This window comes from Thunnus maccoyii, chromosome 11 (assembly GCF_910596095.1).
Source record: "Thunnus maccoyii chromosome 11, fThuMac1.1, whole genome shotgun sequence".
Taxonomy (NCBI): domain Eukaryota; kingdom Metazoa; phylum Chordata; class Actinopteri; order Scombriformes; family Scombridae; genus Thunnus; species Thunnus maccoyii.
The window spans coordinates 20592677-20617087 of NC_056543.1; the positions used below are offsets into that span (position 1 = coordinate 20592677).

Sequence of the window (24411 nt, forward strand, 5' to 3'; positions counted from 1 at the left end):
GCAGGATTGTACAACAGACTGAAAAATGAGTGATACTCATAAGAGGCTGGTCATCATCTTCTCCATCATCTTTATTTCATGCTACTTGAGTTATGCAGAACCTTCTCCCTGCTCTTAGTTTACACAATGATGTTGAAAGCCAATTACTGAAATAAGATGTCAGCTCTGATAAATGTTCTGTTTTATACTGAAATAGAGCGTCTCACGTCTCCTTTTGAGCCATAAATGTACTGACACGCAGTTGGTTTAAAAACCGACTGCTTGCTGTTCACCCTGGTTTCAACATCCAGTACAGTCTACTTCAGAAGATGTCATTTCTAAGAGTATCCTGAGGACTATTGATAAGACTTATTTTCAGTATCTTTCAATAAAAAAGTCTCTGTTACAAATATTAGAACATTTTTATTTACAGTAACATATGTACAGTATGTAAAGAAGTAGAAATAGTACTTGAGTTGATTCTTTATTAAATTTAAACCATGTAAACAAATAAGCAAGTATTTTAGAAGTACATACACAAAAGTCACACACACAAAAAAACTCTCATAGCTTTTCCCTTTGCACCTGGACAAAATTAGTGATGTGCACCAATAATGGATTGGGGCTTTAATTTAATGCACTTGTCTTCACAGTAACATCCTTTATCTTTTCTCACACAACTTTGGCTGAGCCTTTATCACCATCTGCTGGACAATTTAAACCACTACTTCATTATAGACCATAGATTGAATTGAGCCTCTCCAAGTACTGACTCCTCTGCTTGTTATTTATCCTACGGTCCACATCACCCTGCAGTTGAGGAGGGACCACCTATAGAGACAGAAAGTAAAAATAAAGTTAAATGCAGAAAGGAAAAACGAAAAGCAAAGCAAAGCAGAAAAATATGACTGTGTGAAGTTCTTCATACCTCTACCCCCGACTGAAGAGGAAACTGGTCTGGGACTGGGTCCTGGTTTGTTGTCGTGGTCCTGAGTTTTCTGCTGAGACAGAATCGTGATCGATAATGACACTTTGCTCCAGACTATTTCCAAATGTTTCAGACACATTATTATAAGAGACTGAGTTCACACATGGGACAGTGAAACACAAATAAATTGTTTAAAAGTAGAGGTGAAAAAGAAATTGATTAATTGATTACTCGAAAATGAATCAGCAACTACTTTGATATTTGATGAATCATTCTAATCATTTGTCAAGTAAAAATATCAAACATTCTCTGGTTGCAGCTTCTCCAATGTGAGGATTTGCTGCTTTTCTTTGTTTTATATTATTGTACATTGAACATCTTTGGGTTTTGGACTGTTTGTCTGGAAAAACGAAATGTTTGAAGTCATCAACACGGATTCTTCAAAACATTCTGGTCTTTTTATTTTGTTATACATTGATACTCACAAGTATCATTTTGTGCCATTGGTGACTGTTTTTATTACTGAAGTGATTAACAGCAATATGGTTACATTTACCAACATTTGGTTAACTTGTTGAGGAAATCCTGTTTCTGGCAGAACTGTGAATGAAGCAATAGTTTGTTGACGCTCAGTTGCATTATTGTCAATTCTTTATAGTTATTCTGTTTGCATTACTATTCAGTGACATACAAGTATCCATGCATTCTCTGCATATACACCATAGATACATGCATTGGAGCTTAGGCATATAGCTACAAGTACATGCCTAATCTCCATAGCAATCAGGGTCATAACAAGGACTTAAGAAATACTGAGATCATGAGTGCCCACCAACATCAAAAAATGTCTCTAAAATGTTTTGATTAGCTATATGTTTTTATTTTTTAAATTTATATTGCATTCATATTTTATGTTGAATTATATTGTGTGTATTTCCCGGTATAAAGGTACAACTGCTGTTTCAAATATCACGCTGGAGAAATACTGATGATTGTAGGGCTGCACCTCAATACTTTGAATCAAAATGTATCACAAAGTATAAAAAAGTGTCAAGTATCAAAAGTCAGCATTGGATGCTTTGTCAGATTCTTCCAGGAAACATTTAAACTTTAGAGTATATTTTATGTAGGCAAAACATTTTATTTAACATTGACACATTGAGCAATTTGATATATTTTGATAAATTAAAAGAAAAGGTTCAAATCATGTTTATATCTCCCACAGTAAGGTATTGTATAAGGACCGATATCGATGCTCAGCCCTTGTTTTTTTTATTTTGTAATTTTTTTGCCTATAAGTGATCAGAATTAAGTATATCAAGTCTAAACATACTGGAACGAGCCTGTAAAACAACAATGTGTATGTTTGTAATTGCAGGATGTACACTTCCCCCAGGTCGCGTCACTTTCTGCATTTCCTTGTACCCTCAGCTGTGCACAAAATACCACAGACCAAGGACATTTCAAGGTCAGTAAAATAGTTGTATGTGTATTAACTAATTAAATACATTTTCAGATTTCTGTATCCACTCTACGATACAGATGAATGAAACTTAGTTTATGCTGCTCACAGTATTGAAAATGACATTTAAAACATTTGTCTTTGCAGAAACAATGTCCTCGTTACTACAGACAATCCACAGGTCTCACTGTGAACAGATTTGAATGGAACTACAATGAAATTGAAGAAAAAGTCACTATGAAAACAGTTGAGTTCTAGTTGATAGATTTATGGATTATTCAGAGTATTGGAAACACCAAACACGGAAATGTGATTCCTCTTACCTCCCCTGGAGGGATGGAGGTGGAAATCTCACAGAATTTCAAAACCAAAAGTCTATCTGCTCGATGGAGGCAGAAAATCAGAAACTGGTTTGTTTATAATTTAGATAAACTGACCATTTAAAGTCGGACAGATGTGATGTGGTTGAGTTTTATACTCAAATCAGCCTTAGTTCCCATTGCTGACAACGTTTCTGCACCAAAACAAATGAGAATGAAATAAATTTCAAATCTGAAATCTAAAAGCTATTACTCACCTGCAGAGGCAAACTGCTGCAGCCAAGCCACAAAGAAGCAATCCAATTGCAGGTGTAAGTATGTATAAATAAATGATTTCTGCATAAAATCAGATGTGAATTATTGAAGTAGCATGCAGTTTGAGCTTTGAAATGTGTAGAAATGATTTAACCTGCTTCATGCTCTACCTACCTTTAGAGGTAGGTAGAGCAGAGGTAGGTGACATTTGAAAATGTCTGATTGTTTAAGACGCTAAAAGTAAAAAGTGTTCTTCCTGTGGTCCAGATGATTTGCTTTGCATTTGTCATGTTGCAAGTCAAAACGGTGGCGTCTCCCTCAGACACCAGTATGTCCACGACGTCAACTTGACGAACCTCTAACATTAAAGGAAACAATCATTATAACATGAAATCTGTAGTGAAATCAAGAGAAAAGCATGAATCACAAACATAAATCTCCACTTTACCTGCAAAGACATGGCACATAATTAATAGCTGAATGGAGAGCAGAGCTGCTTGGTCTTGACTGAACATAATAACCTTCAGAATGAAATGAAAGACTGGAACTTAAACATCACTGTTGAGGTGGCTCAGAGAAAAGGAAGTGGTTAGTTGCTATTCAGCTAAGCTCAAAGTGCTTGACTTAATGTTGGTGGAACATAAAGTTACATTCTGTTCAGAGTCAAATGTGATATATATTTACATGTGAGATGAGTAAAAACACACTAAACACTTTTTTCTTACAGCCTGAAATTTAATGACTTCTCCTAATGTGACCCAGAATATCGAAAAGTGTAATATGTTAATATTTCAACTTTTTAAAAACATTTCTATAGAGCTGACATACATTATCTGATACACATGTTGCATTCTTCACATTTCATATAATTCATCACTCTCCTGTTTTATGTGATATCGGACTGTTATATAATGTGATAGTAAATGTTTTTTCTGCATAAACAAAAAGTATAAAAACCTGAAGAAAAAGATCTCTGTCTGCTCTGTGAAAGCTTCATTAAGGATTAATGACACATTTATTAATGACTGATGAGGTATTCATGGATGATTTGTGGTTCAGCAATGTGTTATAGAGCTCAGTATGTGAGGGTTAAGTCACATGTTATAATACTGTAGCACTTTGAGTTTCACTATGAATGAACAGTGTGGTACAAATTAAATGTATTATCATTATTTATACAATAATCTAATTCAGATTGAGTTCAAGCTTGGTCCTTTTTGAAAATAAACTGTGAAAATGATTACATTACTCATTTTTCACTTCAGTTAGTCTTGTAATAAGTAAGGGATAACCAACAAGTAGGTGTGTGTTAAACGGTTTTAAGGCATGACGTGGAGGCAAAGTACCACCCTCCGCTTCGACGTGAACCGTTTAACACACACCTACTCGTTGATTATCCCTTACATATAGAATGCACAAAATATGCATGTTCAGTGAAAACCACCTCTGCATTGTGTTGAACTCATTTCATGCTTTATGATGCTTATGGTGGCATAACAACCAGGTTTTGACAATATTCATCTGTTGCAACAAGAAATATTGTATTTCTTCTGCACCGTAACTGTTAAACCCTCCATCCTAAGCAATAATATGAATTGCTCATCCATTAAATGTGCAGATAGTGGTCCTGAATAATGGCTTCCCTTTACAAAAGATTTATGTCAGTAAAGTAAAAAAGAAACATGTGCATCCACTTGAACTCTCTTGGCTCTTTCGTCTATGATATGAACATTTTGGTGGAGGAGTAATGATCAGTAAGTAGCTGAATGCAAGCAGCAGCTTTAAGGTCCTTCCCTCTGAATTACATAGCATACTGTACATTTACCCAGATGAATTGACTGATCCTACTTAGGAATGGGTCACTGTCTTGATCACGATATTTTTTTTCCACTTTTACAAGAATCAAATCTGTTATCTTACAACTTCTTTTTACAACATTGATCCCCAGGTTGCATATAGTGCAAATACTGGAGACTTAGTTACATAGTTCATGTCCTACATTTCAGTTCTACATCTGGAGGCTTGGTGCTGAGAACCTGTCATACAATATAAGTGATCCAAGTTAAACAACCATCTTCATAGTGAACTTGGAAATCAATTACTTTGATTCAAAAGACCCCCTAAAATGTATCTGCAAAAACACCTTCTGCAGATATAACAGTCTAACACACTTGTGACATTTGTTCTACAATAGGACTCAAATATTGTTTGGAAAGTTCTTCCAGGACTGTTGCAGTTGTTCCCACAAAGGTGTTGCAGGTTGCTTTGCTTTCATCCGTCTCTCCAGTTTATCCCAAACCAGTTCAATGACTGTGCTGGTTTCATGAGGCCTACCATCTTGTTCTTTTCTTCTAAGATAGTTCTGACAGTGTGGATGTATGTTCTGGGTCATTATCTTGCTGTAGGAGGAACCCCTGACCAACTAGACCAGAGGATATTGCATGGCTCTGCAAAATGCTGTGGTAGCCCTTTTGGTCCAGGCTGTCAGTCACTATTTGCAAGTCGCCAACTCTAGTTTCAGAAAAAGAGCCCCAGACCATCATGCTTCCTCCTCCATGGTTTTATACAGACAGAGGATTTGGAAGTAATAAACAAAATTTGGGAATTGTTTGCATCAACTTTAAATGCTTAATTCATGATCATTGCTGCAGAAAAGCTGTAAGTTGTTTAAGTTTTTTACCCCCTTTTACCCCCTACATCTGGAGGCTTGGTGCTGAGAACCTGTCATACAATATAAGTGATCCAAGTTAAACAACCATCTTCATAGTGAACTTGTAAATCAATTATTTAGATTGAAAAGACCCCCTAAAATGTATCTGCAAAAACACCTTCTGCAGATATAACTTACATACTTTTTTCTACAATAGAAATCAAATATTGTTTGGAAAGTTCTCCCAGGACTGTTGCAAGAGTTCTCACAAAGGTGTTGCAGGTTGATTTGCTTTCATCCAGTTCATCCCAAACCAGTATGATGACTGTGCTGGTTTCATGAGCCCTACCATCCATCTTGTTCTTTTCTTCTAAGGTAGTTCTGACAGCCTGGATGTATGTTCTGGGTCATTATCTTGCTGAAGGAGGAACCCCTGACCAAGTAGACCAGTGAGTATTGCATGGCTCTGCTAAATGCAGTGGTAGCCCTTTTGGTCCAGGGTGTCAGAGGATTTGGAAGTAATCAACAAAATTTGGGACACCTATAGGGTAACCTGCCTCTGGCAGTTAACTGTTCATATTTGTACATTTCTACCATTTAAGGTTATTCACTGGACTTCCTGGGTTGGAACTGCTTAAATCTAATAAAAACTGGAAAAATGAGGGTGTTTTCACTGTATTTATTACTATTATATATATACTACCAGAGAAAAGTTATAGTCTGTAGTGAACAGTTTAACTTGACATCATCATTGTTTGTCTGTTTATCATAATTTTGTACCATTTCACCTTGTTTTGCTTTTTTTTAAATATAATTTTGAACTCTTTGATGACAATGGATAATTTCAGAGGGTATTTACAGATCAGTGCAATAAATCTAAATATTGAACCAAACTTTAAACCAACTGCTTGTCAGTACGTTTATGGCTCAAAAGGAGACGTGAGACGCTCTGTTTCAGTCTAAAACAGAACATTTACCTGAACTGACATCTTCTTATTTCAGGTATGGACTTTGAACATCATCATGTAAACTAAGAGCAGGGAGAAGGTTCTGCATAACTCAAGTAGCATGAAATAAAGATGACGGAGAAGATGATGACCAGCCCCTTATGAGTATCACTCATTTTTCAGTCTGTTGTTGTACAATCCTACTGTGGAACATGAGACCTCGTGGGTTTGCATTACCTTGAAGGCCATAAATAGAAACATTTAGTCAAAAGGTTGAAGAAAACTGATACTATCTGTGTAATATTGACAAACATCTACTCATTCAAGCAACACATGCTCTAACATATAACTCAATTCACTGACACGTCATGATCTGTTAACCTGTAGATTCCAGCAGGATTCTTCTGTTTGAAAAACTAGAGACAAACAATTATACAGATGTCCATGCTAGTCAGTTACAGTTGACACATTTAATGATACATTTAAAAAATATTACTCGTTATAGCCACTAGCTAAATAACAAATATATCACAAATGATGACAACACTCTCCTCTTAGACTTTTATCAGATTTGGTCTTCTATTCAGATTGATTAGGAATAATAGTGTCTGTCACTGTGTTCACCCAGGAAGTGCTCTATATAACATCATAAAGGCCAGGCTGTGCGTTTTACAAGCTTTTCAAAGCAGAGGTGATTGTGTATAGGAAGAGGGAGGCAGCTGATGCTGGTAAAAGACTACATTTTGAATGGTGAGGAAGTTAATTGTACCCTGCACCAGCAGGGGCTGCTGGAATCACTTTTTCCCTTCTTCCTACTACTTCCCACAACATAAAAGTAGGAGGTCAGCATATGAAGGGAGAGTATGTGCCACTGTGTGTGTGATGGCATTGACTGCTGTTATAATGATATTAGCATTGCTAAAGAAGCTGATTGAAGATCTATTTAAGGCTTGACAAGAGGCCTGCAGAGGCCGTGGTCTTCAAAAGGTAAAAAAACAAGCTACTTTAATTGATTTGACAGTGATAGAAACACCGTTCAGTGTGTCTTAGTGTGTTTATTGTGCTTGTGTGAAAGGGCATCAGTGCTTTATAGATGCTTGATGAAACACACATGGTTGTTTGCACACATCCATTCCATTAAGGAAGTGAAAACCCTGTCTTTAAAAAACATTATTATTATCATCATTATCATTTCATTAGCATAGATTCACTGTTTTGATTCCTCCTTCCCTCTCTTCGATATTTGCAACTACTGTAGAGAATAATGAGAGTAGAGCAATATTGTGAGTATTAGAGTGAAACAGTCCTCAAGCATGATATTGAAGACAGCAAGGCCCTTCCATAAATAAATGCACCTACCACAGGAAGCCTCAACCCCTAGCCACATACTTTCACACCCACATACGCACACACCCACATACGCACACACACACACACACACACATATGTTGTCATCTCACACATACATACAGAATCAATAATACATTTCTTGTCAAGTCACCAAGAGCCCTTGACGTGTACTCAGACACATGCATGCATGCACAAACACACAAATCAATATCATACTTATTCTCCAGCTTCTCAAGACAAAGAAATGTCTCCTCTGTTATTTCCTCAACTGCTGGAAAAGTGAAGGGGGTTAGCCCCAAGTTAGCAACAATCTAACCTAACCTGATGACACTAAACAGAGAACGTAAATAATGTATGGCTGCTCCCAAATTAACTCATTAACACTACATATGTTGTCCCACCTCCAACCACAATGTGGGTTCCACACATCCTTATTTCTGCTTGTTGATGCCACAGGTGTAGGAAGAAGCAAATCAACATCATTTGTGAGGTATTTTCTATATATTTCTCGAGAACTGCTCATCCTAACAACTTCATACATCAACATTACACTTCCTTGATTCCCCAGCAATCCACCTGCCAGGTATAAAGTAGATCAGACGAATGATTATGCAAAAGACAAACATACATACATACAGTGGGGGAAATAAGTATTCTACATGTTGACATTTTTGTCAGTAAACATATTTCCAGTGCAGCTATTCACATGCAATTAAGACCAGACATTGGTATTAACTCAATAAGGCAACACAGCTAAAGAAATCACAACATTCCAATCAATAAAATAAGTTATGTGTATTAAATTGGAGTGACACAGAAAAAAAGTATTGAACACGCTAACTGAAATGTAGTTAATACTTGATGGAGAAGCCTTTGTTTGCAATGACAGCTTGAAGACGCCTCCAGTACAAAGAAACTAATCTCTCACATTGTTCAGAGGAGGATTTTGGCCCATTCTTCTAAGCAGTCTTCAAATGTTGAAGGTTCTGGGGGGCCCGCTGGTGAATCTTTATCTTCAGTTCCTTCCACAAATGTTCTATTGGGTTCAAGTCGGGTGATTGACTGGGCCATTCCAACATCTTTATTTTCTTTCTCTGGAATCAGTTGAGAGTCTCCTTTGCAGTATGTTTTGGATCATTGTCCTGTTGGAAGGTCCACCCGCATCTCATCCTCACTGTCCTGGTGGATGGCAACAGATTGGGGCAGCTGTGGCTCAGGAAGTAGAGCGGGTCGTTCACTAATATAGACCAGTGGATAGCAACGTCTAGAATAATTGTAAACAGGAAAAAGAGAGGAATTCCCAGCTTGCTGTTCACCCTGGTTTCAACATCCAGTACAGTCTACTTCAGATGATATAATTTCTAAGAGCATCCTGTACTCTTAAATGATTGTAGTCAATGTTAAAACTTATTTTCAATATCTTTCAATTAAAAAGTCTCTGTTACAAATATTAGAACATTTTTACAGTAACATATGTACATTATTTAAAAAGGTAGAAATAGTACTTCAGATGATTCTTTATTAAATTTAAACCATGTAAACAAATAAGCAAGTATTTTAGAAGCACATATACAAAAGTCACACACACACAAAAAGTCTCATAGCTTTTGCCTTTGCACCTGGACAAAATTAGTGATGTGCACCAATAATGGATTGGGGCTTTAATTTAATGCACTTGTCTTCACAGTAACATCCTTTATCATTTATAGATGCTTGATGAAACACACATGCTTGTTTGCACACATCCATTCCATTAAGGAAGTGAAAACCCTGTCTTTAAAAAACATTATCATTATCATCATTATCATTTCATTAGCATAGATTCACTGTTCTGATTCCTCCTTCCCTCTCTTCGATATTTGCAACTACTGTAGAGAATAATGAGAGCAGAGCAATATTGTGAGTATTAGAGTGAAACAGTCCTCAAGCATGATATTGAAGTCAGCAAGGCCCTTCCATAAATAAATGCACCTACCACAGGAAGCCTCAACCCCTAGCCACATACGCACACACCCACATACGCACACACACACACACACACACACACACACACATATGTTGTCATCTCACACATACATACAGAATCAATAATACATTTCTTGTCAAGTCACCAAGAGCCCTTAACGTGTACTCAGACACATGCATGCATGCACAAACACACAAATCAATATCATACTTATTCTCCAGCTTCTCAAGACAAAGAAATGTCTCCTCTGTTATTTCCTCAACTGCTGGAAAAGTGAAGGGGGTTAGCCCCAAGTTAGCAACAATCTAACCTAACCTGATGACACTAAACAGAGAACGAAGTAATGTATGGCTGCTCCCAAGTTAACTCATTAACACTACATATGTTGTCCCACCTCCAACCACAATGTGAGTTCCACACGTCCTTATTTCCGCTTGTTGATGCCACAGGTGTAGGAAGAAGCAAATCAACATCATTTGTGAGGTATTTTCTATATATTTCTCGAGAACTGCTCATCCTAACAACTTCATACATCAACATTGCACTTCCTTGATTCCCCAGCAATCCACCTGCCAGGTATAAAGTAGATCAGACGAATGATTATGCAAAAGACAAACAAACATACATACAGTGGGGGAAATAAGTATTCTACATGTTGACATTTTTGTCAGTAAACATATTTCCAGTGCAGCTATTCACATGCAATTAAGACCAGACATTGATATTAACTCAATAAGGCAACACAGCTAAAGAAATCACAACATTCCAATCAATAAAATAAGTTATGTGTATTAAATTGGAGTGACACAGAAAAAAAGTATTGAACACGCTAACTGAAATGTAGTTAATACTTGATGGAGAAACCTTTGTTTGCAATGATAGCTTCAAGACGCTTCCAGTACAAAGAAACTAATCTCTCACATTGTTCAGAGGAGGATTTTGGCCCATTCTTCTAAGCAGTCTTCAAATGTTGAAGATTCTGGGGGGCCCGCTGGTGAATCTTTATCTTCAGTTCCTTCCACAAATGTTCTATTGGGTTCAAGTCGGGTGATTGACTGGGCCATTCCAACATCTTTATTTTCTTTCTCTGGAATCAGTTGAGAGTCTCCTTTGCAGTATGTTTTGGATCATTGTCCTGTTGGAAGGTCCACCCGCATCTCATCCTCACTGTCCTGGTGGATGGCAACAGATTCTTCTCAAGAATATCCCCATACATGGCTCCATTCATTTTTCCTTCAACAATGTGGATTCTGCTGGTACCATGAGAAGAGAAATAGCCCCATACCATAATGCTTCCACCTCCAAACTTCATTGTAGGTGTGGTATTTTTAGGGTCATATGCAGAGCTATTTCTCCTCCAAACATGGCGTGTAGTGTTGTTGCCAAAAATTTAAATTTTGTCACGTCTGATCACACCACATTCTTCCAGTAATCTACAGGCTTCTCTAAATGTTGAGTAGCAAACTTCAAACAAGCTTCAACATGTCTTTTCCTCAGTAATAGAGTCTTACAGGGTGATCGTGCATGGTGACTGTTGTGGTGGTGGAGTACATTGCCTATTGTTTTCTCTGTGACAAATGTACCTGCTTCTTCCATGTCTTTATGGAGCTCTTTTTGAGTCGTCCTTGGATCTTGGGCTCCTCTTCTGACTAATTTTCTTACTGCCTGGCCAACAATCTTGCGAAGAGCTCCTGTGCGGGATGTGCAGAGATCCCAGTATTTATATTTGTATCTGCATTTGTTGAGGCAGCAAAATTATTTGTATCTGTATTTGTATTCAAATAAAAGTGGAAAGAGGTTTAAACATCCTGTTTCTGTTTTTATGACACTTTCAATTTTAGAAAATTCAAGTGTTACAATAAGTGTTCATGAATAAACTACCTTATGATGGAGGTTCCCACATGTTATACACCCATAACACAGAGACAGCACACCATGTAATGTGTAAGGAGGAACTTCAAAGGCAATTATTGCTTTGCACTTTTTATTTATTGTCTATTTTTTACAGCCTAACTTTGTGGAAAGGAGAAGGGGAAACACAGGTTATGGAGAGTCCCTAGGGAGCACTTTGCTTGTGTCAGTAGCTCAGCTTTATCTCTGGGGAACACTCCCAACAAATAATTTTTTAAATATTTGTATGAAACAAATATTGATATAAAACCCACTATTTGTGCTTTGCTGAATAATGTATTTGTATTCGGGCACATCCCTGGTTCGTAGTCGGTTGATGGTGGAGTGATGATGCTTCCACTTGCGGATAACGCTATACCATTCCTATGTTGTTCAACAATCTTGTTGCAAAGGTCTTGGGAGAGCTTGTTGCCTCTACCCATCATGAGATAGTTGTTGCGTGACAGCTTGGTTGCAAATTATGCATTCACAGAAGGCTAACCCTTTTTAAAACAGTTGAAGTGCTAATAGCCACATGCACTAACCCAGCTGATTCTAATTAGCACAGGTAAGAGGACTAATTAGTGGAATCACCTGGTGCAGTGCTTTTTCTTACTGCGTGTTCAATTCTTTTTTTTGTGTCAGTCCAATTTAATGCACAGAACCTTTTTTATTGATTGGAATGTTATGATTTCTTTAGCTATGTTGCTTTATTGAGTTAATGTCAATGTCTGGTCTTCATTTCATATGAATATCTGCACTGGAAATATGTTTAATCAAAAACAAGTTGATGTGTTGAATACTTATTTCCCCCACTGTACATACAGACAGAGATTCCTTGCTTTATCTAGAGAGATTACCTCAGTATTTATAATGGAGCCAATTTTAACTATTTAATTCACTGTTAGATAATTTTCTCTAAAATGCATCATGTTTAATAAACTGATCATATGTTTTGGATGAAAACTTAACATAAAAAGGTAAGAGTAACCATAGCTGCCAAATAAATGTGGTGGGATAGTAAATTTCCTTCTGAACTGTTAGATTCAATGTAACATGAAAATATGAAGTAAAGTACAAATGCCTCAAAATTGTACTTAAGTGGGACAAATCTACAGTTACTTTTCAAGACTGGCTTATAGACCAGTGGATAGCAACGTCTAGAATAATTGTAAACAGGAAAAAGAGAGGAATTCCCAGCTTGCTGTTCACCCTGGTTTCAACATCCAGTACAGTCTACTTCAGATGATGTAATTTCTAAGAGCATCCTGTACTCTTAAATGATTGTAGTCAATGTTAAAACTTATTTTCAATATCTTTCAATTAAAAAGTCTCTGTTACAAATATTAGAACATTTTTACAGTAACATATGTACAATATTTAAAAAGGTAGAAATAGTACTTCAGATGATTCTTTATTAAATTTAAACCATGTAAACAAATAAGCAAGTATTTTAGAAGCACATATACAAAAGTCACACACACACAAAACTCTCATAGCTTTTCCCTTTGCACCTGGACAAAATTAGTGATGTGCACCAATAATGGATTGGGGCTTTAATTTAATGCACTTGTCTTCACAGTAACATCCTTTATCTTTTCTCACACAACTTTGGCTGAGCCTTTATCACCATCTGCTGGACAGTTTAAACAACTACTTCATTATATACCATAGATTGAATTGAGCCTCTCCAAGTACTGACTCCTCTGTTTATTATTCGTCCTACGGTCCACATCACCCTGCAGTTGAGGAGGGACCACCTATAGAGACAGAAAGTAAAAATAAAGTTCAATGCAGAAAGGAAAAACGAAAAGCAAAGCAAAGCAGAAAAACATGACTGTGTGAAGTTCTTCTTACCTCTCCCCCCGACTGAAGAGGAAACTGGTCTGGGACTGGGTCCTGGTTTGATGTCGTGGTCCTGAGTTTTCTGCTCAGATAGAATTGTGATCGATAATGACACTTCGCTCCAGACTATTTCCAGGTGTTTCAGACACATTATTCTAAGAGACTGAGTTCACACATGGGACAGTGGAATACAAATAAATGATTTAAAAGTAGAGGTGAAAAAGAAATTGATTAATTGATTACTCAAAAATGAATCAGCAACTATTTTGATATTTGATGAATCATTTTAATCATTTGTCAAGTAAAAATATCAGACATTCTCTGGTTGCAGCTTCTCCAATGTGAGGATTTGCTGCTTTTCTTTATTTTATATTATTGTACATTGAACATCTTTGGGTTTTGGACTGTTTGTCTGGAAAAACTAAATGTTTGAAGTCGTCAACGTGGATTCTTCAAAATATTCTGGTCTTTTTATTTTGTTATACATTGATACTCACAAGTATCATTTTGTGCCATTAGTGACTGTTATCATGTTTTTATTACTGTTGTGATTAACAGCAATATGGTTACATTTATCAACATTTGGTTAACTTGTTGAGGAAATCCTATTTCTGGCAGAACTATGAATGAAGCAATAGTTTGTTGACGCTCAGTTGCATTATTGTCAATTCTTTATAGTTATTCTGTTTGCATTACTATTCAGTGACATACAAGCATCCATGCATTCTCTGCATATACACCATGGATACATGCATTGGAGCTTAGGCATATAGCTACAAGTACATTCCTAATCTCCACAGCAACCAGGGCCATAACAAGGACTTTAGAAATACTGAGATCATGAGTGCCCACCAACATCAAAAAACATCTCTAAAATATTTTGATTAGTGAGATTTTTTTTAAAATTTACATTACATTCATATTTTATGTTGAATTATATTGTGTGTATTTCCCGGTATTAAGGTACAACTGCTGTTTCAAATATCATGCTGGAGAAATACTGATGATTGTAGGGCTGCACCTCAATACTTTGAATCAAAATGTATCACAAAGTATAAAAAAGTGTCAAGTATCAAAAGTCAGCATTGGATGCTTTGTCAGATTCTTCCAGGAAACATTTAAACTTTAGAGTATATTTTATGTAGGCAAAACATTGTATTTAACATTGACACATTGAGCAGTTTGATATATTTTGATAAATTAAAAGAAAAGGTTCAAATAATGTTTATATCTCCTACAGTAAGGTATTGCATAAGGACCGATATCAATGCTCAGCCCTTGTTCTTTTTTATTTTGTAATTTTTTTGCCTATAAGTGATCAGAATTAAGTATATCAAGTCTATACATACTGGAACGAGCCTGTAATACAACCATGTGTAAGTTTGTAATTGCAGGATGTAAACTTCCCCCAGGTGGCATCACAGTGCAATGTTGTTCTTTGTTACTACAGACAATCCACAGGTCTCACTGTGAACAGATTTGAATGGAACTACAATGAAATTGAAGAAAAAGTCACTATGAAAACAGTTGAGTTCTAGTTGATAGATTTATGGATTATTCAGAGTATTGGAAACACCAAACACGGAAATGTGATTCCTCTTACCTCCCCTGGAGGGATGGAGGCGGAAATCTCACAGAATTTCAAAACCAAAAGTCTATCTGCATGGCTCGATGGAGGCAGAAAATCAGAAACTGGTTTATTTGTAATTTAGATAAACTGACCGTTTAAATTCGGACAGATGTGATGTGGTTGAGATTTATACTGAAATCAGCCTTAGTTCCCATTGCTGACAACGTTTCTGCACCAAAACAAATGAGAATGAAATAAATTTCAAATCTGAAATCTAAAAGCTATTACTCACCTGCAGAGGCAAACTGCTGCAGCCAAGCCACAAAGAAGCAATCCAATTACAGGTGTAAGTATGTATAGATAATAGCTCCATGAACTGACTTCTGCATAAAATCAGATGTGAATTATTGATGTAGCATGCAGTTTGAGCTTTGAAATGTGTAGACATGATTTAACCTGCTTCATGCTCTACCTACCTTTAGAGATCTCCAACACCCCGTCTCCAACGATTAAATTCCACTCAGTAGTCCATACACCTTTTTCATCAGTTACTTCACACCTATAAAGTCCTGCATCTTCATGCTGAACATCAAGAATATTCAGCTTTGAAGGAAAGTTTGAGTCTATGCTCATTCTTTGAGAGGTGACATTTGAAAATGTCTGATTCATTAAGACGTTAAAAGTAAAAAGTATTCTTCCTTTGGTCCAGCCGATTTGCTTTGCATTTGTCATGTTGCAAGTGAAAACGGTGGCGTTTCCCTCAGACACCAGTATGTCCCCGAAGTCAACTCGATGAACCTCTAACATTAAAGGAAACAATCATTATAACATGAAATCCGTAGTGAAATCAAGAGAAAAGCATGAATCACAAACATAAATCTCCACTTTACCTGCAAAGACATGGCACATAATTAATAGCTGAATGGAGAGCAGAGCTGCTTGGTCTTGACTGAACATAATAACCTTCAGAATGAAATGAAAGACTGGAACTTAAACATCACTGTTGAGGTGGCTCAGAGAAAAGGAAGTGGTTAGTTGCTATTCAGCTAAGCTCAAAGTGTATGACTTAATGTTGGTGGAACATAAAGTCACATTCTGGTCAGAGTCAAATGTGATATATTTTTACATGTGAGATGAGTAAAAACACACTAAACACTTTTTTCTTACAGCCTGAAATTTAATGACTTCTCCTAATGTGACCCAGAATATAGAAAAGTGTAATATGTTAATATTTCAACTTTTTAAAAACATTTCTATAGAGCTGACACACATTATCTGATACACATGTTGCATTCTTCACATTTCATATAATTCATCACTCTCCTGTTTTATGTGATATCAGACTGTTATATAGTGTGATTGTAAATGTTTTTTCTGCATAAACAAAAAGTATAAAAACCTGAAGAAAAAGATCTCTGTCTGCTCTGTGAAAGCTTCATTAAGGATTAATGACACATTTATTTATGACTGATGAGGTATTCATGGATGATTTGTGGTTCAGCAATGTGTTATAGAGCTCAGTATGTGAGGGTTAAGTCACATGTTATAATACTGTAGCACTTTGAGTTTCACTATGAATGAACAGTGTGGTACAAATTAAATGTATTATCATTATTATACAATAATCTAATTCAAATTGAGTTCAAGCTTGGTCCTTTTTGAAAATAAACTGTGAAAATGATTACATTACTCATTTTTCACTTCAGTTAGTCTTGTAATAAGTAAGGGATAACCAACAAGTAGGTGTGTGTTAAACGGTTTTAAGGCATGATGTGGAGGCAAAGTACCACCCTCCGCTTCGACGTGAACCCTTTAACACACACCTACTCGTTGATTGTCCCTTACATATAGAATGCACAAAATATGCATGTTCAGTGAAAACCACCTCTGCATTGTGTTGAACTCATTTCATGCTTTATGATGCTTATGGTGGCATAACAACCAGGTTTTGACAATATTCATCTGTTGCAACAAGAAATATTGTATTTCTTCTGCACCGTAACTGTTAAACCCTCCATCCTAAGCAATAATATGAATTGCTCATCCATTAAATGTGCAGATAGTGGTCCTGAATAATGGCTTCCCTTTACAAAAGATTTATGTCAGTAAAGTAAAAAAGAAACATGTGCATCCACTTGAACTCTCTTGGCTCTTTCGTCTATGATATGAACATTTTGGTGGAGGAGTAATGATCAGTAAGTAGCTGAATGCAAGCAGCAGCTTTAAGGTCCTATTTAAAATTCCAACATTCAAAGAATTTCAATCAGTCATTAACAGTTTGTTTACTCACTTCCCTCTGAATTACATAGCATACTCTACATTTACCCAGATGAATTGACTGATCCTACTTAGGAATGGGTCACTGTCTTGATCATAACATTTTTTTTCCACTTTTACAAGAATCAAATCTGTTATCTTACAACTTCTTTTTACAACATTGATCCCCAGGTTGCATATAGTGCAAATACTGGAGACTTAGTTACATAGTTCATGTCCTACATTTCAGTTCTACATCTGGAGGCTTGGTGCTGAGAACCTGTCATACAATATAAGTGATCCAAGTTAAACAACCATCTTCATAGTGAACTTGGAAATCAATTACTTTGATTCAAAAGACCCCCTAAAATGTATCTGCAAAAACACCTTCTGCAGATATAACAGTCTAACACACTTGTGACATTTGTTCTACAATAGGACTCAAATATTGTTTGGAAAGTTCTTCCAGGACTGTTGCAGTTGTTCCCACAAAGGTGTTGCAGGTTGCTTTGCTTTCATCCGTCTCTCCAGTTTATCCCAAACCAGTTCAATGACTGTGCTGGTTTCATGAGGCCTACCATCTTGTTCTTTTCTTCTAAGATAGTTCTGACAGTGTGGATGTATGTTCTGGGTCATTATCTTGCTGTAGGAGGAACCCCTGACCAACTAGACCAGAGGATATTGCATGGCTCTGCAAAATGCTGTGGTAGCCCTTTTGGTCCAGGCTGTCAGTCACTATTTGCAAGTCGCCAACTCTAGTTTCAGAAAAAGAGCCCCAGACCATCATGCTTCCTCCTCCATGGTTTTATACAGACAGAGGATTTGGAAGTAATAAACAAAATTTGGGAATTGTTTGCATCAACTTTAAATGCTTAATTTATGTTCATTGCTGCAGAAAAGCTGTAAGTTGTTTAAGTTTTTTACCCCTGTAAGTTTACCGCTTTGTACCATTTAAGGTTATTCACTGGACTTGCTGGGTTGGAACTGCTTAAATCTAAATAAAAACTGGTGTGGGGTGTTCTAAAACTTTTCACCATATATAGTACTATTATATACACTACCAGTGAAAAGTTTTAGAAACAAATGTGACCAAAAATATTGGTATACTACCACCTTTTTTTAAGATAAATAAATAAATAAATTTTCTCTGTATTAAGTTGAAACTGACAGAAGTATATGGTATCCATCATTCTTTATTTCACATTGAATATAACTGAAACTTTGCTTTTGATTTACAACTTAACATATAATTTAATACAATAAAAGAAATGAAAATGGTCAAAAACATTGGTACCCTTAACTTAATATTTCGTAGCACAGCCTGTGGGGGCAATAATTGCAGTCAAGCACTTTCTGTAACTCTGAAAAAGGTTTCTCCACTTCTCCACTGGTAGTTCGGCCCATTTTTCTTGAGCAAACTGCTCCAGTTCTCTCAGGTTTGATAGGCGCCGTCTCCCAACTGCAAGTTTCTGCCCTTTCCACAGATGTTCAATGGAGTTCAGATCAGGACTCATAGTAGGCCACTTCAGAATGGTCCGACATTTTCTTCTCATCCACTCTTGGCTGCTGGAAGACCCATGACCTGCGACTAAGACACAGCTTTCTGACAATGGGCTGTATGTTTCGCTCCAAAATGCCTTAATAGTCTTTTGATTTCATTGTGCCCTGCACAGATTCAAGGCACCCAGTGCCTGAGGCAGCAAAGCAACTCCATAAATCACTGAGGCTCTTCCATGTTTCACAGTAGGCATGGTGTTCTTTTCTTTGAAGGCTTCATTTTTTCCTCTGTAAACACAGGGTTGGTGTGATTTACCAAAAAGCTCTAATTTTGTTTCATCTGTCCAAAGCACATTCTCCCAGAAGGACTGTGGCTTGTCAACATGCATTTTGGCAAAGTCCAGTCTGGCTTTTTTGGAATTGAACATGTCCATCTCCCACAGAGGGGGGTGGGATATTAACACCCTTCTTCTACAATGTGAACTATTTTGGATTTACACTCTTGACACTGTGTCACCCAAGGGCCTCAATGAGGAAATGTGATTCCTGTAGCCTTTCATTGTGTCATATTATATCCTTGTATATCCACATATCTCAGTTCCGTCTTATTTTTTTGTCTTTATTGGTTCCCTTTCCTCTTTCTTGTTCTTGACACTGTTACTCTCTGGTTAACCATATTGCACCGGTCACAGGACAAAAAGAGGCGCCTCTTTAGTAGTTTCCTTATTTGATGACAGCTTGCAAGCCCAATGGTAGTCTAAGATATCCTACTTTAGGTTTTCCTTTGTACACATATTTTTGGATATATTTGGACATAGTGTATTGTTGACTTTTACACATAGTGTTTTCCCTGGTAATGGTCTATTTAATGTAACCTTACACCAGTGGATTCTTATATTTATTTATATCTGTGTATATTTATTATATATGTTGCACAGACAAGGCTTTTCCTTGAGATTTATTAAGTGTTATCAACACCATTGAATCCTGAACTTTTTGTATACAGCACTATGTACACTACCATCATTATGTGTACTATCATATACATATAGATTGTATATATTTTGCTGTATATTCTTGTGTGTATTTTTGTATGTATATATTGTTACCCATGGGATGTATCAGAGTATCAGCGTGTATGGTCATGTGACCACATCATGTGACTTGTATGCATGTATATATCTAAGATGGCATTGTGCTATTATCACTTGAGTCTGATGAAGAGCTGGGGTGCTTGAAACATCACCTTGGTGCAATAAAGTCTAGTGGACATTTGAACCCTGCAGTGTGCAGGCTATTACTTTGTTTTTTGACTATTTACAGATCAGTGCAGTAAATCTTAATATTGAACCAAACTTTAAAATGACTGCATGTCAGTACATTTATGGCTCAAAAGTAGACACGAGACGCTCCATTTCAGTCTAAAACAGAACATTTATCAAAACATCTTATTGCAGAAATGGGCTTTGAGCATAATCATGTAAACTAAGAGCAGGGAGAAGGTTCTGCATATTTTTTTTACCGATGCCTCAGCTGTTGCAAGTAGTAAGAGACAGCCTGCAGCTCAATGGACAAACAATAATGTCCATGCTAGTCAGTTAACCCACCACGAAACACGCAAAGGTGACAGTAAATGAATCTCATTTCCTTTATTTCTGCCCACACCTTTTCAAGAGGCCCACAAAAGTGACGATCAAAAAAAAAAGAACAGGAACAGGAAACCCACATTTTACAAGGGTGTCGAAGGCCAACAGTTGACATGTGTGTGATAATACACTTAAATAGCATGCAGTATATATAAGAGATGATGACATCACTCTTCGGCTTTTATCAGGTTTGGTCTTCTATTCAGATTGATTAGGAATTACAGTGTCTCTCACTGTGTTCGCCCAGGAAGTGCTCTATATAACATCATAAAGGCCAGGCTATGTGTTTTACATGCTTTTCAAAGTGGAGTTGATTGTGTATAGAAAGAGGGAGGCAGCTGATGCTGGTAAAAGACTACATGTTGAACGGTGAGGAAGTTAATTGTACTCAGCAGGGGCTGCCTGCACCTTTTCCCTCCTTCCTACTACTTCTCACAACATAAAAGTAGTAGGTCAGCATATGAAAGGAGAGTATGTGCCACTGTCTGTGTGTGATGGCATTTTGCCAACTGCAGTTATAATGATATTAGCATTGCTAAAGAAGCATAGAGTTATGTCAAGCGGGCAATAAAGTCAGTTACCACAGGCCAGTGTACAGTATGCACCCTGCAGATAGCTTCTTTGCCTTTCTTCCTCCTTCCTTTCTCTCTCTCTCTCTCTCTCTCTCTCTCATAGCAGGGCTGATGGAGCAGAATTTGATTATATGTTGAAGATCTATTTAAAGTTTGACAAGAGGCCTGCAGAGGCCATGCAGTTCAAAGGAGAAAAAAAAGCAAGCTACTTCAATTTATTTGACAGTGGTAGAAACACTGTTCAGTGTGTCTCGGTGTGTTTATTGTGCTTGTATGAAGGGGCATCAGTGCTTTATAGATGCCTAATGAAACACACATGACACCTTCCACTCTCTCTGCTTTGTTGAGTGCATGATGTTACTGCATGTGTTTGTGTGTGCATGAGAGGATTTTTTTCTCTTCAGTCAAATGGCAGTCAGCAGGCACCCTTGACCACATTCACCAGAGACTGAGTGAGAAGAGGGCCGGATACCAAGCAAGAAAAGAGGACGTTGCTTCTCACCGATCCTTAAAGGTTCACACCCACCCAACAACACATGAATCTCTTCAGCATCATTTCATTTGTTTCCATTAAGGAAGTGAAAACCCTGTCTTTAAAAAAACATGTCATTAGCATAGATTCTCTCTCTTCCCTACTACTGTAGGGAATTATGAGGGCAAAGCAATGTTACGAGCATTAGAGTGAAATAGTCCTCAAGCATGATATTATCGAATTCTGCAAGGCCCCTCGACAAATAACCTAACACAACACAACCTAAGTGTACCTAACACAGGAAGCCTCAACTCACAACCCCTAGCCCCATACTTTCACACCCATGCACACACACACACATATATATGAAATCATCTCACATGTACATACAGAATCAATAACACATTTCTTGTCAAGTTACCAAGAGCCCTTGAAGTGTACTCACACACACATACACACACACACACACACACACACACACACACATAAACATACACATGCATGCAAAAACACATAAATCACAAATCTAAATCACATTCAAACTCATTCTGCAGGCGGGAGAAAAGAAGATGATAGAAAAACCGTGATTACAGAAAACTCCCGGACCAAAAAAGAAACTAAATGATTGCGTTTGCATACCGTGGCCAGTCATTGACCCTTTCAGGCATTGATGGATGTTTGTGAATATTTGAGATGCCTCTCAGAAAGCCCCTGGCAGAACACAAAGGGACATCAGAGGAGCTAATACTTCAGTTCTGTTCTGTTCTGTCGTGAATACTGCATTATTCACTGGTGTACGTACTCAGTGCATGAATTTAAATCAGTGGTAGCAGAACGCTGTTTTTTTTTTTTTTTTTTACGCTGATTGCTCGGAGGGGGAATCTGTATTGTTTGTTGGACATTGCAGCAAGAGAAGAGATTAAAGAGTTTGTCTGATTAAGTATTCATCTCCTCCCAGCTGCTTGCAGAAAATAGTGAAAGCAAATCTGACGTAAATGCATGTCCTTTCCTGAGTCAGTGTTATTTCACACATATCTGTATATGTGTGAATGCGTGTGTCTGTTTGTGTTAGTCTGTGAGTGTGTGCATATGTGCACAGGCAAAGTATAGGAAGAAAGCTAAACAGGTGGCAAGAGGTCAGTCTCTGTAACTAGCATTTGAGAGAGCGGATGACAAGATCAACAGCCTATTAGCTTTTGCATCACATCAAGCTGCTCTTAGAACCACTGTGTTTACACTCATATATTTTAAAAAATATTTGCAGAATGTGGACATGGATAGGATTTTTAAAAAAAGGGGTAATTAAAGGTCTTTAACACACTTTTTTTCCCGATTAGTGGAGCACTACAATTAAAATGTACCCCACACATGAGATGTTTGGGGTGAAAGGTGAGTGTACAAAAAGCAGAACTTTGTCACAGTCTGGTGTGTGGTTAGAAGAAGTTATTGATTTTGGTTAGATGTTAATAAAGTAAACATGTTGGTTCACATGCTTCAAGTCACTTCTGACATTTTTAATATTTAACTAAGACCACAATCTTTCCCTAACTTTAAACCTTCTGTTGTCCTCGGGTCAAATTTGACCCGTTTTCAAATGTTGTTATATGGATTACTTTCATCTAATTGCCTGAAAATCACTTTGATGGTTCCATACTACTCTCTTTGCAAGCAAAATTAATGATCACTACTTTCATTGAATTGAATGTGTTTTATTCAAATTCAAATTCAAATTTGACCCTGCCACCAATAGGTGGTGCAATGGGGAAATGGGTCACATTATTGTGTTTTCCAGCAGATGAACACACACGTGCGCGCTCACACACACACACACACACGCACACACACACACACACACACACACACACACGCACACATACACACACAGAGCAGCTGAGACCCACAACTAGATGGTGCAATTGGGCAGTTGGTCACACTATTGTGCTTTCCAGCAGATGAACACACACATGCACATGCATACGCAAGCTAGGGGTGGGTAGCCCTAAAATAATATCATGATATTCAGGGTATTTCTGCAATACCATCTGTCTATCACTGTCTTCTACCTTGCGAGGCAGCTGGATTTGCAAGATCACGAGAATCCATCTTGTCAGGCCTCAAGTTGTGCGCTTGTGTCCGAACCACTCAAGTAGGTCTATCTGCAGACTCGCAGTATCTACACAACACACCCACTTTACTACATGACACACCCACTTGGTTAAGTTTAGGCATGAGGAGGGGGATGGTTAGGTTTAGGGTTAGGGCTTTACTGTCGTAAAGTGGGCGTGTTATGTAGTAAAGTGGGTGTGTCGTGTAAGTCTGCAAGACTGCAGATAGAACTTTCTTATGAGGATTCTCGCATGATATTATGATCTTGCGAATCCAGCTGCCTCGTCAGGTAAGACAGTTATTTTTTTGAAAGTGCCTGCCCTTTTCCAAACATTTTCCAACAATGAGTTCTCAAATGATTCTGTGTAACAAAGCATCTGGCACGTCAGGTTAGCGATAATGATATTCTTGACAATATGACCTAATACTCCTGGTGGGATTTTTGGCTTTCCTTGTACTTAACCGGGTGCTTCTGCTTGAGGTGGTGAAATAAGTTTGTTGTATCGGCCCCTTTTGTTGTAAGGGTGTTCTTCCACTTCTTACATATTACCGTGGTTTCTTGTACATCTGATATTTTGTAACCAAACCACCTCCACACTAACTTCTTCACCATGGAGCAATGTTACTTTAGCCTTTAGCCATACTTGTTGTTGCTGTGCATAATGGTATGATGTCATCATGTCAACAAGTTGTAATATTG

General features: G+C 37.4%; 1 protein-coding gene across 3 annotated transcripts; it reads right to left on the bottom strand.

Annotated features, from left to right (window-relative positions):
• Positions 1-388: 388 nt before the first annotated feature.
• LOC121907035 lies at positions 389-16194 on the bottom strand. Of its 3 annotated transcripts, none has more exons than XM_042426353.1 (5): positions 16053-16194; positions 15639-15962; positions 15455-15545; positions 13605-13677; positions 389-810 (listed from the first exon to the last, which is right to left on the bottom strand). In XM_042426353.1, the coding sequence occupies exons 1-5, from the start codon at positions 16117-16119 to the stop codon at positions 712-714; spliced, it is 654 nt and encodes a 217-aa protein (XP_042282287.1). In that variant the 5' UTR covers positions 16120-16194; the 3' UTR covers positions 389-711. The 3 variants fall into 3 exon arrangements, with proteins under 3 accessions (XP_042282287.1, XP_042282289.1, XP_042282288.1); XM_042426355.1 differs by lacking the exon at positions 389-810 and adding an exon at positions 13196-13507 and having other exon boundaries at positions 13605-13674; XM_042426354.1 differs by lacking the exon at positions 389-810 and adding an exon at positions 13196-13507.
• Between the last annotated feature and the right edge of the window lie 8217 nt (positions 16195-24411).